Below are 14,846 nucleotides of genomic sequence, written 5' to 3' on the forward strand. Positions count from 1 at the left end.
TTAAGCTGCGACACTCAGAGAAACGAAGTCGTAATTGGGGCCTTGAACTCTTATGACCTACGGTCACAACAGAGCTAATTACTGAAACAGGTTATGGGCCCATAATCTTGTTCGGAGAATGGGTCAACTAGAAACACGCTCGCTCAACGCTGACCTCGATTACCTGTAATGCATTATTCGCCGAATTTTGCCTTCCGATCTGAAAGTATGTATTGCTCATCGCCAATAATGGTAGTCCTCGTTTCCTCGTCTTCATACACTCTGTAAGCTTGCATACCTTTAGAAGATTCTTCCTACCACAGCAGTCCTTGCTGCTCCTTGATCGGTTGATTGGTCGGTTGAACTCGCTGAATCATTCTCCATCAGCACTGGCAGTCTTTCCTTAAAAACCCAACTCTCTTCGCTTACTGGTACTACTGCTTCCGAATTTTGCTTGTTCTTGAGATTGGCCAACGAAATTCTATGATATTCGCTACGCTTTGGCCGATATCACGATTCAGTCTTTCTTTCCGCATGCTCCATAATTTCACCGGAAACTTCTTCGCTCCTAACTTGTTTACCGATACAAGTGTTCTTGCTAAAGAAGAATATCAGCGCTTAGCTTCAAGCAATCTGATCCCTGCTTCATCACTTTCTCATGGGCACTCTACTGCCGAGTCAACTCGCATTTCGTACTACGCTTCGTACTAGCTTCGTTGAACTCATCGATCAGCTTCTTCGACTGCACTAGGTGCATTGCATTGTAATGTCCGCGTCGGCATGCCTCCATATCGTAACCAGTCCACACCACACGAATACGGGTAGGCTGATGATGCGCAGGATCATCGCAATGGATCACAGATAGCGCCACCGTAATCTTGTGTGTTTGACTTAACTCGACTGCTGTCACTGTGTTGCAGTCCCATATACGGTGACGCTTTTGTTTTGTTCATGGTTTTGTTGCAGTTATTGGCTTCAATTGTTGATTCGCAACGACTTTTTCCATTTTTGTTCCACGTTAGTCAGGTGTAGCCACGGTACGGTGGCTTTGGTAGCGACTTCTCTCTCTCTCTGACAGCGAAATGTTATGACAGATATGAGTTGAGACTCGGGATTACCTTGCACTGACCAGGTGCCATGTTACCAGATTTTGTGCTCTGTAACTCCTAGCGTATTCTGCTTATTGTTCCTGAAAGCATAAAATGAAACTCACAGAAATGTCCTTGGACGAAAATTGATTGGCAAGGTTCATGACAGTAATGCAGTCCCTGTCTAAAACCGTGGATCGAGCCACAAGCCAGTATCGTACATTTTCTCAATCGCGCGTTGGGTACCAGACTCCTTCTAACTCCTATGTTGCTCATGCCTACCGAGTTCCTCCTAGCACCAAACTCTTTCACAACCGAGCAACATCCACTACTAAGATCCTTCTAGTACCAAGCTTCTTCCGCCGCCGAGTGGTTTCTGCTATACAGCTTTGATATTCCGTTGATCAGCCAACACCGTACCGCCTCAACTGCAGTTGCTTAAGCTCTCAGTGCAAGTCGATTCTTGATCCTCAAGTGCTAGTCTTCTCACTATCCGTCGATGTCTCACCGGGTATTGATACCCCCAGTAGCATCGCCTGTTGGTGCCTCATCGAATATCGGCCTCCGGATCATCTCTTGTACTGTTTCGCATCTTGGTCTTCCTTCCCAGTTGGTGGCTGCCACTCTTTATCCTCGGTCAAGCCCAATGTTCGCCAAGTCACGCTCCACCTGGTTCGCCCATCGTGCTCTCTGCGCTCCATGCCTTCTTGTACCAACCGGATCAGCCACGAACACCAACTTTGCAGTTGGTTACTTCTAGTACCTAGTTCCACAGAGGTGTCTGTCGTACCTACATTCCAACAGAAGATTGGCCAAGTATCAATGTGCCGCATGCATGTGTCCTTGTCGTTCAACGCACAGATCTCGCTCTTCATCACTGGGACGGATAACAATTCTTGACAAACTTGACACTCAATATCAACCCACCTTTCGAAACACAGTACAAAATCACCTAAAATTAGAGTATTGTGAGTTTCCTTGGCCACTGCACTGGATTCGAAAGTCGATGCGACACCCTATTTTAAACATCCTTTTCTACGAACCTCGTCAATTTGATGTCTCCTTGCTGCCACTTTTGCATAAATTACCTCGTTTTTTGATGCGACCTTCAGCTGTCACGTTGCAAAAAAGAAAGAGCGCGAAGATGAAATGTCAGCGAGACAGCAAAAAAGCACATGCCACTCTGTCACTTTTGACCACGGTGTATTGACCTCGCAGCACCAAATCGGAGTTCGCCAGTTGGACTAGCGAAGCGAAGTTTTCAGCGAACTTTCTGTCATTCTTCATCCGACCCGACATGCATCCCTGATGTTTTCGTTTTCAGTCCGACGCCGTGTCGACAACCACGACTTTATCCCATCTGGGCGTCTGTCAGTGCGAGCGCGCCAAATTTTGCGTGAGTGAGCATGTGGTGTTGGTGATTAAGGTGAAACGGTACGCTAGCCGATGTGAATAAGACAAATTGTTTTGGTAATGTCGATCTGATTTTTTTTTTCGAAAACGCAAACTGAAAAGCATTCATTTACTAAAAACAGTAAGCGCACAGGTACAAGAAGTTAGCAAGTCCGGAATTTTGTGTGAAATTGGTTTTTGTTTTCACAACGGAAAAATGTTTCTGAGTACCATGGTGAGTTCGTCGCATCTCACCTTAAGTTCGCTAGTAATGCAGTGAATTTTGAGCGATGCTCATTCTTCGGTTTTCTTCAAAATCCACAATACAACATTTAGAAGGTGATATCTTCCGGAAAACTGACAGTTTTTTGATGATGTAATTCAAATCGTTCAGAGGCGATCTAGTACTCCACATCAATTTGATCATGTGAAGAACGATTAGAATGACGTCACATGTTTACATCCAAAATGTATGTTTACATAGGTTACTAGCCTGCCTTGTGATATTTATGCCGTGCTTTTGACACTTTTGACTGTGAAGCCAGGTATGAAGCCAAAAACGGACGATTTTTGCAACTGTTCGTGGCACGAACGTTCCGAACCGTCGTGCTCGATAAGGGAACACCCAAGCCATGAAAAAATAAAGCAATTCAAAGGCTAAGAGATAAATGTGAATGAATTTGATTATTTCTGCCCAAAATTAGAAGCACATAAGTAGTTGGCGTACATTGTGCTGTGATTTCGTGTACTATAGATATGTTTCCAAACCCATTCAATTGAACGTGAACGGGTGCGAGCACACAATCCAGCTTCCACTCTTGCTTTGTTTTTCCCCATTTTCCACAATCAAAACATTCCCTCACCAGATTGAGTAAAATAATAACAACAATTTCATTAACCTCACGATTGGATGTTATTGTGTTTGGATTGCGCAGTTATCGTCAATTTGGTTCGGTTGAGCAGAAACAAACAAAATGTGCTCCTATCGGTGATGGTGTCCGTGTCTGTGTCAAACCTAATATATTCTAATTGAACGTAATTCATTCTAATATTGTTTGGGGATACATATTTTATTGAAGGTTAAAGCAAAGACCTAATTAGGAAATTCTTTATTACTCCAACAAAGCTAGCCATGAAAATGTTTGACAATTCTCAGGTTATTTTGACAGATCACACACATGCATAAAAAAAGACGGATCATATATTCTATTCTACTTTATCGATCTTGTTGCCGTCCTTTTCATGCTCAAGTAGCATCTGTCAAAATGACCTGAGAATTGTCAATAATTTTGAGGTTAGGTTCGTTGGTGTAATAAAGAATCTTGAGTTCATTGTGGTGACCACTTTAAGTACTTTATTTGGTCCCTAGGTACTCAAGTTTTGCTGGATACCTACACGTTTACCGCTTCGGTTATAGGGCACTGCATTGTTTTGAATTTGTATGGGATTTTGACGTTTCTTGGCCTTGTTGTTTACAAAATTTCTGTAAGAGTGAAAGAGAAGGAGAGAATTTCATGCAGTGCCCTATATGGACTTTTCGGTATATTTGGTGTATTTCAGAGGGAATGACACTTCCCTTGTTAGCCGGAAACATCCGCATTTATCCGTTGCTAACCGTCGTTAAGGTGAAACATCATGAAATCCCATTGCAATTTTTCATACAAACTTTAGAGGCACAAATCTGACGAACAAAGCAACGAGCCAAGCCGCACTTGTTTTTCCTGGCTTTGCTCACTTGCAAAAAGAGGCAACTTTTACAAATCGAGAGCATTTGTTTGCGAATTTCAAGATTGGTGCTCTTGAAAACGTGAGTAGGGGACCAAGCCGGCCATTGTGGCAGCCATGTTTGTATGTTCTCTGAAGTTTCTCCTTAATCGCGTCTAACTGCTCCTCAGTTAGCAGCTATTAGCGACGGTTTGGAACGGATAAATGCGGATTTTCCGGTTAGAAAAGGATGTGTCATTCCCCTTGGTGTATTTATACTTAAGCCTACGAATCGCAGTAGCCCACCTCCATTTCACTGAACTCCCATCTGACAGTAAACACGTGCAAACATGGCGGAACCCAACCACGACAGCAGCATCGAACCTAACCTCACCAACAACACCACCAGCGAGTACCGTTCGACCACGTCCGAATCAACAACGACCGCCCTTCCCTACTACGAACTACGGCTGCCGTCTCATCTCTTCAACAGCAAATCCCCCTCGCGGATCGAGTTCCAGCTGGTTGAAAAACCACCTCATCGCCCAAAGCGGCACTTCCCAGCGCCTCTCCAGCGAAACATCTACACCCAATCCCGGCATGAACCCCCCGCCCCAAAAACCGCTCCCCGAAAAAGTCGCAAACGGGTATTCTTCAACTTCAACCGGAAGCCGGTTCCATCAGAATCGAACCACCCCGCTAACCCTAGCAGTCCTCCCGTTCAGGAAGATCGCGACCGCGACGACTACGAAAACATGGAGATCTACTACTTCGATCACGGCAGCCCGGAGTTCTACCGTACAACGGACTGCCCACCGCACCTGGTCACGGAAGCCCTGGCCCAATCAACGCTCCACCACGCCACCAAGTTCTGGGCGGAGATCTTTGGAACCATCAACATCGGAACGACTTTCGTGATCAGCTTCTGGCTGCAGCTGTACCGCTTCCTCCTGTACGGCATACTGCGATCCGTGCTGGTGGGGATCCTGCAGATCACGGCCGACTATCTGCTGAAACCGCTGCTGGCGGTTGTGTTCAATGGCCTACTGCAACCACCGTTGGTGTTCGTGCAGAATGTTTTGACGGCGGTGGCGGCCATGTTGGAGCCGGTTGCCAAACTTGTTGGTTCGTTTCTGGAACCGATCGGGCGGTTGGTGCAATCGTTCCGATTTGTTGAAAATAAAACCGTAAACAGGAAGAGGGTCGTTAAAAAGGGGCGGCAACTTGAGCCGTAGCCCTCTCTGTGAGAATCGATTTGTTCATCTTGAATTTTGTGTTTTGTTTTCCTTGAATTTTACAATAAAACTTTGAACTCACAGTTATTTTTCGTTTTCTTTTTTTACAGAAACATCCTACACGTATGCACAATTTCAGAAGACGGGTAAACTCACAGCTCCGGCAACGGTGATACCCCGTTTCAGGAAATACAACGTTGACGATTTCCATTTTTTGACTGTGTTAGGAAAGGGTAGTTTTGGAAAGGTGAGTTTTACTTCGTAACAATTGTTAACCCTATGGCAAACGCGAATCGAGTTTGGCAACACTGGAAATGAAAATTACACAGGATTGAAATTTGATTTTTGAGTAATAAAAGTAAATAAACGGTGGACTCCTTCTTCCCCCAATTACAGGTATTTTTAGCTGAGCTAAGGAACACAGAGTACTATTACGCGGTAAAATGCCTGAAGAAGGACGTCGTCCTGGAGGACGACGACGTCGACTGCACGCTGATCGAGCGGAAGGTGCTGGCCCTGGGCACGAAGCATCCCTTCCTGTGCCACCTGTTTTGCACGTTTCAAACAGATGTGAGTATTCTTCAATAGTTATTTGTACATACAACGAGTGATTTTTGGGCTCCGATAATTATGAAAATCGTCTGGTAAAGTAATGAAAATGGGAAAATTTGAAACAGGTTTTTTCGGGACTTTTATCTACAGCCCTACATGCCAAAAACGTAGTAGGCAGGCAGTACGATGTTTACCGGGACAGCTAGTTCACAATAAATTTGTTTGATATTTAGCCCATCTGTCAATTCATTTGAAGTTTATCTCCCATCAACATCGTATTGCGCGTTTCGCCGTAGACTTTCGCGCAGACATGTGCAAAATCGCTCATAGATCATCGCCAGTCCATCATATCATGTTCGTGTATTCTACAATAATTGACCGCACAGAAGACACCGTAACGATTAAACGCAACCGCGCTTATCTATTAGCATTTTTGCACAACTTTGCGCGCGACAATTTGTCTTGCAATGCACAATAACCTCACTTACACTGATCCAAACTGCTCGAGGGAGTTCCCGGTGGTTAGGGAAACTCCAACATCCACCCCCCTCGTGACGCCCGAAATCCTCTTCGGAGTCACCATCAAGAATTACATCGAGGACCGCCAGTTTGCTGACAGGTCCAGTTAGAACTCCGCTTGATATGTCTCAACCTCTGCTTTTCACGCAACTCCATCCTTGTCTGGGTACGTACGGATTACACTTGTGCGCCAACTTCAAAGCTAATTAATTTGAAAATAAGGTCGCACTATTTACACTAAGGAATCCCCAAATGATTTCAGGTAGGAATCTCAGAAGAAAGTCCAGGAGGAGCCTTAGATCATTCTAGATCTGCAGAAACAACTGTATGAAATCCGGAAGGAACTTCTGCAGGAATCTACGGTTGATCAAGAATCTCTCTTAGAGAGATCCCCGCAGAAACTTCTGAAGAAATCCCTCATTGGAATTTTCGAGGAATTTCAGAAGAAAATTCAGGAGGATTCCCCAAACGAATTCAAGTAGCAATCTCAAGGGAATTACAGCAAAAATTCCCAAAGAAATTCCAAGAGGAATCCCCGGAGGAATTCCAGTTGGAATTTCTAAAGGAATTCGAGATGGAATCCTCTAAAGATATCAAGAAGGAATCAACAAAAATATCCAGGAGGAATTCCAAAACCAAAGTCAAGCAGGAATTTCCAAATAATTTGCATAAGGAATCCTCTAAAGAATTCCAGTGGAAATTTCCAAAAAAGAAAAAAAGAAAAAAATCCTAAAGGATTTTGGGAGGCATCAACGAAAAATACATCTAAAGAAATTCCAAAAGATATCAATGAGAGAATTCTAGGAGAAATTGCCGAAAAAATCCACGAAGTTTCATCAAAGGAATTCCGGGAGGAATCTCCGGAGATATTAAAAGAGAAAACACCAAAGGAATTCCAAGAGAGAATCCCGCAGTAATTCCGGAAGGAATCTCCGACGGAATATCAGGAGAAATTTACGAAGGAATTTCAGGAAGAATCATCGAAGAAACAACCCCGCAGGAGAAACCCCAGAAGGCATCGCAGGAGGAATGGAATCCCCGCAGGAATTCCAAGAGGAATCTCCGAAGAAATTCGAAGAGGAATCACCAAACGAATTTCAGGAGCTGAAGAAATTCTAGGGGGAATCCACGACGAAATATCAAGAGGAATCTCCGAAAGAATTTCAGGAAGAATCCATGAAGGAAGTCCAGGAGGGATCCCCAAAGTAATTTCAGAAAAACTTCAAAAGAATTCCATAAGGAAATCCCAAAAGATTTCGTGGAGAAATCGACGAAAAATTCCCAGATGGAATCTCTGATGGAGATTCAGGAGAAATTCCCGATGGATTTCTACGAGGAATCACTGATGGAATTCCAGAAGGAAATCTCAAAGGAATTCGAAGAGGAAGCACCAAAGGAATTCAAAGAGGAAACTCCAAAGGAAATCTAGGAAGAATCACCGAAGAAATTCCAGGAGAAATTCACGTGGGAATTTTAGGAGAAATCCCCGTCGGGATATCAGGAGGAATTCCTGAAGAAATTTCAGGAAGAATTTTCGAAGGAAGTCCAGGAGGAATCCTTGAAGGGATTCCAGGAGGAATCCTCGAAAGAATTTCAGGAGAAATCCCCGAAGAAATTTTAGTAGGAATCCCCGAAGCAATTCCAAAAGGAATCTCCGAAAGAGTTACAGGAGGAATCCGCGAAAAATTCATGGAGGATGCTTCGAAGGAGTTCTATGAGGAATCTTCGAATTAATTTCAGGAGGATTCCTCTGTGGAAATCCAGGAGAAATCCATGAAAGAAGTCCAGTAGGAATACCCGACGAAATTCCGGGACGATTTCCTGAAAGAATTCCAGGAGAAATCCCCGAAGAAGTTACAGAAGAAATCCTAGTGGGAACCCCTGCAGGAATCTCCAAAGGATTTTCAAGAGAAACCCTCTAAATAATTCCAAAAGGAATTCCCATAGGAAGTCCAGGAAAAATCTCCGAAGGAATGCCTGGAGAAATAATGGAAGGAGCTCTAGGAGGAATCTCCGAAGTTCCTGAAGTCCTCTGAGTTCTAAAAAAAATCACCGAAAGAAGTTCAGGAGTACTCTTGGAAGAATTCCATGAGGAATCTCTGAAGCAAATCCAGGAGGAATCTCCGAAGGAATTCAAAGAGAAATCATCAATTAAATTCCATGAAATCCACGACAGAATATCAGGGAAAATTCCCGAAAGAGTTTCAGGAGGAATCAATGAATGAGGTCCAGGTGGAATCCTCGAAGGAATCCCAGAATGAATTCTTGGAGAAATCCCCGAAGGAAGTCCAGGAGGAATACCTAAGTGAAGTTCAGCAGGAATCCCTGGAGGTATTCCATGAGGAGTCCCCGAAGTAACAGCAGTAGGAATCCCCGAAAGAATTCTAAGAGCAATCACAAAAGGAATTCCAGGAAGAAACCGCGACGGAATTTCAGGAGGAATCCCCGAAATATTTCCATGAGGAATCCCCTAAGGAATACCAAGAGGAATCGCCCAAGGAGTTCTAGGAGCAACTACAAAAGGAATTCCAGGAGGATTCCCCAAAAAAAAAATCAGCAGGAATCCTCAACGGAAATCTAGCAGGAAACTCCGAAAGAAAATCTAGGATGAAACCCGAAGGAATTCCAAGTGTAATCGCCGAAAGAATTCCAGAAGAAATTCCCGAAGGCATTCTAGGAGGGGTATCCGAAGATATACCAGGAGGAATCCTAGAAGGATGTCCAGGGAAACCCCCGAAGTCATTCCATAAAGCATTCCCATAGGAAGCCCAGGAAAAATCTTCGAAGGAATGCCTGGAGAAATAATGGAAGGAGCTCTAGGAGGAATCTCAGAAGGAATTCTAGAGAAAATCACCGAAAGAAGTTCAGGAGTACTCTTGGAAGAATTCCATGAGGAATCTCTGAAGCAAATCCAGGAGGAATCTCCGAAGGAATTCTAAGAGAAATCATCAAATAAATTCCACGAAATCCACGACAGAATATCAGGGGAAATCCCCAAAAGAATTTCAGGATGAATCCATGAATGAGTGAAATCCTCGAAGGAATTTCAGAAGAAATTCCAGAATTAATTATTGGAGGAATCTCCGCAGAAATACCCAAAGGAAGTCCAAAATGAATCCCTAAATGAAGTTCAGGAGGAATCCCCGAAGGAATTCCATGAGGAGTCCCCGAAGTAACACCTGTGGAATCCCCGAAAGATTTCTAAGAGCAATCACAAAAGGAATTCCAGGAGGAATCCCCATAAGAATTTCAGGAGGAATCCTCGACGGAAGTCTAGCAGGAAACTCCGAGAGAAAATCTAGGAAGAAACCCGAATAATTTCCAAGAGTTATCGCCGAAAGAATTCCAGGAGAAATTTCCGAAGGAATTGTAGGAGGGGTCTCCGAAGATCTTCCAGGAGAAATCGTCGAAGGATGTCCAGGGAAACCCCTGAAGGAAGTCCAGGAGGAATCCTTGAAGAAATTACCTACCTTGATACCTTGTTGGCTACAAAGTAACTTTACTCCAATGCCGAGCGTATAGTAGAGCACCATCTGCGTCGGTCTTGGGCGATGTTCCTCCAGTTTCCCCGAACGTGTAGGGATCGTAGATCTTCTTCAACCGCGTGCAGCCAGCGAGTTCGCGGCCGCCCACGAAGTCGCCTACCTCTACCGGGTTCTCTGCTGAATATTGTTTTCGCTATTCTTTCTTCCGACATTCGCACTACGTGTCCAGCCCACTGAAGTCTGCCGTATTTTATACGTTTCACAATATTCGCATCTTCGTACACTTGGTACAACTCGAGATTCATGCGTCTGCGCCACACTCCATTTTCTTGTTTCCCACCGAGAATTGTCCGCAGCACTTTGCGCTCAAAAACTCCAAAATCTTTTCGGTCTACCTCCTTTAACGTCCACGCTTCGTGACCGTAGAGGGTAACCGGAAGAATCAGCGTCTTATACAGAGCGAATTTTGTTTGCGTTTGCAAGTTACGGGACCTAAGCTGGCTACGCAATCCGTAAAAGGCCCTATTCGCAGCTGCAATACGCCTTTTCACTTCACGGGAAACGTCATTGTCACATGTCACAAGTGTTCCAAGATAAACAAATTCTTCAACAACTTCAAACACTTCCCCATCAATCACTACCTCAGCACTAACACCACTAGGCCTGCTTCTGTCTCTACCCGCTATCATGTACTTCGTCTTGGTAGAGTTAATCGTCAAGCCTATCCTCGCTGTCTCTCTCTTCAGAGGAGCATAAGCTTCCTCCACTGCCCTACGATCGATGCCGATGAGATCAATATCGTCCGCAAAACCGAGGAGCATGTGCGACCGTGATAGAGCCATTCCTCTGCACGCCTGACCTCCTAATCGCTCCTTCGAGTGCAATGTTGAACAATATATTTGAAAGAGCATCCCCCTGCTTCAATCCATCCAAGGTCACAAACGACGTAGACACTTCGTCCGCGATCCGAATACTTGATTTTGATCCATCCAGCGTTGCGCGTATCAGCCTAATTAGTTTCGCCGGAAAACCATGTTCTGACATTATCTGCCAAAGCTCATTTCTTTTCACTGAATCGTACGCTGCTTTAAAATCAATGAACAGATGGTGAGTCTGCAAGTTATATTCCCGAAATTTATCTAGGATCATCCGCAGGGTAAACATTTGATCCGTCGTTGATCGGCCCTCACGAAAACCAGCCTGGTATTCGCCGACGAAGGACTCCTCAAGAGGTCGCAGTCTGTTGAACAGGACACGCGACAGTATCTTATACGCCGAATTTAAAAGGGTAATCCCTCTGTAATTGGCACACTCCAGTCTGTGCCCTTTCTTGTAGATTGGGCATATGAGGCCATCCAAGAAATTACAGGAGAGAAATTCCCAAAGGAATTCCGGTAGCAATCTCTTAAGAATTTCCAGGCGGAATCCTCGAAGGATTTTCAGCGGAATCTCTCAAAGGGAATCTTTGGAGGAATTCTTGTAGAAACTCCATGAAAGATTCCTCAAGAATATCCTGGAGATATGCTTAATTATAATCCTAAGGAAATTATTGAAGGAACTCCTACAAGATTCCCTGAAAGAATTCCTGTAAGAATTCCTGAATGAGCTTTTGGAAAGATCTCTGATGCAACTCCTGGAGGCATCCGTGAGTCCTCCTGGATAAATCTCAATCTACAATCTGAAAGAACCTTACACTGAGAAAACTGATGCAATAATACTGATTGTTAAAAAGGTTCATTTGAAAATTTTAGTAGGTGATGATTTTCAGGAAGAAAAATTGTTAGTTTTGCGACGGAACATGTAGAAGACGAATGAAAAAAAAGTATTGATTAAAATATTGAGCTTGTAAAAAGAACCCTACTTTCTCTCACGGAAACCTCCTGAACTTCCATTCAACGATACCACATTGGGTCACGACACTAGGAATTCTGCTGGAGGCATCCTTAGATCCTCCTGGAGAGATTTCTGAAGGAACTTCTGTAGGAATCCCTGAAGAAATTCAGGAGGAATATCTGAAGAAACATCTGCAAGAATCCCTGAAACTCCTGGAGAAATCTCTGAACTAATTTCTGTAAGAACTCCTGTAGGGAAGTCTAAAGGAACTTCAGAATGAATCCCTGCAGGAACTCCAAGACTAGTTTCTAAGGAACCCTCCTGCAGGAATTCCTCGTCGTCCAGTTTCCATGCCGTAGATAACTACCGCAGCGCAGTCTTCACAGCAGAAGGATTGAATCGCCTCTTGGTGTTCGTGTCCGGAAACGTACTGCTCATCGTAGTGTTGATCGCTTGCAATTCCTTCTGGAGTTTCCTGCTGGCGCCAACAAAATTCGTGCCATTGTCTGTATAAATCTCTAGCGACGCTCCTCTTCGGGCAATGAATCGTCTGATGGCCTTTTTGCACGATTCGGTCGTCAAGCTGTACGCTGTGGAACTGGTGTAGCCTTGTAGACACGACACCATTGCATTGGCAGTGATTAGCTGCAGCTTTCTAATCATCAAGAGGTTATGGGCCCCGGATACGGTGTTCCCAAAGACCTTGAAGATGAAGCCGCTAACGGAATTCCTATCCTCAGCATCCACATATCCCTTGATCGTCGATTTTGGTATACAGACAGTAGTCATGCTGGGAACGAGTGAAGCCGAAATCCAGAAGAAGGTCGCGAACCTCATCCAGCTTCAGGTTTTCCTCGCCGAGATGTTCCAGCACCGTAACTAACGGGTCGAATAGTTCAGGAAGGATTGCAAACAGCTGGGACACAATATCGTTTTCTTCAAGCTTCGCTCCGGCTAGCTTCAATCGCCGGATCAGCTCCTGAAGTTCTTCGAGAACTCCTCCAAGAGATCCTCGGGAATTCCTCCGGGGGTTCCTTGGGAATTCCTCCAAAAGTTCCCCAACAATTCCAGAAGTTCCTGAAATATTTATTTAGGAGGTCCTTGGGGATTCCTTTGGGAGTTTCTTTTAAGAAGTTCCCCAGGAATACCACCAGTAGTCCCTTGCAAAAACCTCCAAGACTTTCTCGTGAATTCCGCAGAAATTCATCCAGATGTTCTTCGGGAATTCCTCCAGGAGTTTCTTGAAAATTCTTCAGAAATTCCTTGGGAATTCTAGCAGGTGTTCCCTGGGCATTCCTTCAAGAGCTCCTCGGAAATTGTTCCAGAAAATCTTCAAGAATTCGTCCGAAAGTTCTTCAAAAATTTCTCAGGGTTTTGTTGGAGAACTCCTCCAAGAATTCCTCAGGAATCGATCCAGAAATTTTTCGGGAAATCTTCTGCAAGTTCTTCGGGAATTTCCCCAAGAATCGGCATTTCTTCCAGGACTTCCTTCAGAAGTTGCAGAGGAATTTCTTTATGAGTTCCCTGGGAATTCAACTTGGAGTTCCTCTGGAATTCTTCCAATATTGAATTTTCTTCTAGGAGTTCATAGAAAGTTTCGCCAAGGGTTCCTCAGGAATTTCTCCAGGAGTTCTTTTGAGATTCCTCCAGAAGTTCCTAGGAAATTCCTCCAAGAGTTTCCTTTAGAAGTTCATCGAAAATTTCTAAAGAAGTTCCTCAATAATTCCTCCAGAAGTTCCCGAAATATTTATTCAGCAGTTCCTAGATTCCTCTGGAAGTTTCTCGGGAATTCAGCTAAAAGTTCCCCAGGAATACCTCCAGTAGCCTCTTGGGAATTCCTCCAAGACTTTCTCATGAACTCCGCAGAAATTTACCAAGGATTTTCTCGAAAATTCTTCAGGAATTCCTTGGGAATTCCCGGCAATTCCTCGAACATTGTTTCAGGAAATCATCAAGAATTCGTCCGAGAGTTCCTCAAAAATTTCTCAAGGTTTTCTTGGAGAACTCCTCCTATAGTTCCTCGATTATTTATCCAGATGTTTCTCGGAAATGCTTCCGGAAGTTCCTCGGGAAATCATCCGGGAGTTCCTCGGGAATCCCTCCAAAAGCTCTTTGAATTTTCGTCTAGGAGTTCGTAGAAACTGCCTCCAAGAAATCCTTAGAAATATCTCCATAAGTTTTTCGGGAATTCCTTTAGAAGTTCATCGAAAATTCCTGCAGCAGTTCCTCGGCGAACTCTCCAGAAAGTCCTCCGAAATTCCTCCAGAAATACCAAGAGAATTCCTCAAAGAGCTGATTGAAATTTTGTCTAGGAATTCATCGGAAATTTCTAAAAATAGTTTCCCGGGAATTTCACCAGGAGTTCTATGGGGTTTCTTCCAGCAGTTCTTTTGAAAATTTTCCAGGAGTTCCTCGGGAATTTCTCAAGGAATTCCTCGGGAATACATCTAAGAGTTTCTCGGAATTTCATTCAAGTGTTCATCTGAAATTCCTCCAGGAGTTCCGGGGAACTTCCTTTGGAAGTCTCTCAGGAAATCCCCCGGGAGTTGTTCGGCAATTTCTCCAGGAGTTTCCTGGGCATTTCTCCAGGTGTTCCGCGAGACTTCCTCTAGGAGTCCTCCAGGATTTCCTCCAGAAGTTCCCCGGGAATTCTCCCAGGAATTCCTCAAGAAAGCACTCAGAAGTTCCTCAGGAATTCCTCTAGAAATTCATCGAAAATTCTCTAGGAGTTCCACGGGAATTTCTCCCAGAGTTGCTCGACGAACTCCGAGAGGAAGTATCTGAAAATATTGATGGAGCAATTCTCGAAGTTATTATTCGATAGATCTCTGGAGTATGGTTCTGTAAAGAACTAATTTAAAGAGTTCTAGATTATCCAAGGACTTTCGCGAATAAGCGCCTTAAGATCTACAAGCGTAAACGATGGATTGTTGTTACATTACTGACACGGTGCAACATCCTACAGGTCCTTAAAGTATAGTTCTGTAGAGACGTATTTTTCAAAGATATTCTAGGACCTCCACGAACTTCCGCGAATACAGGCCTGAAAATCTACGGGC

At 44.1% G+C, this 14,846-nt stretch overlaps 1 protein-coding gene across 4 annotated transcripts in view; it reads left to right on the forward strand.

Moving 5' to 3' along the window:
* The window catches only part of LOC109401866 (titin-like), a 206,581-nt gene that overhangs the window by 163,894 nt on the left and 27,841 nt on the right, over positions 1-14,846 (forward strand). For all 4 annotated transcript variants that reach the window (XM_029855016.2, XM_029855015.2, XM_019674463.3 and 1 more), the window contains 2 exons: positions 5,509-5,645; positions 5,795-5,968. In XM_029855016.2, coding sequence (XP_029710876.2) covers positions 5,509-5,645; positions 5,795-5,968 — 311 coding nt within the window. The remainder of the gene's footprint in view (positions 1-5,508; positions 5,646-5,794; positions 5,969-14,846) is intronic.

The sequence above is a fragment of the Aedes albopictus genome, chromosome 1 (genome assembly GCF_035046485.1).
Source record: "Aedes albopictus strain Foshan chromosome 1, AalbF5, whole genome shotgun sequence".
Classification (NCBI taxonomy): Eukaryota; Metazoa; Arthropoda; class Insecta; order Diptera; family Culicidae; genus Aedes; species Aedes albopictus.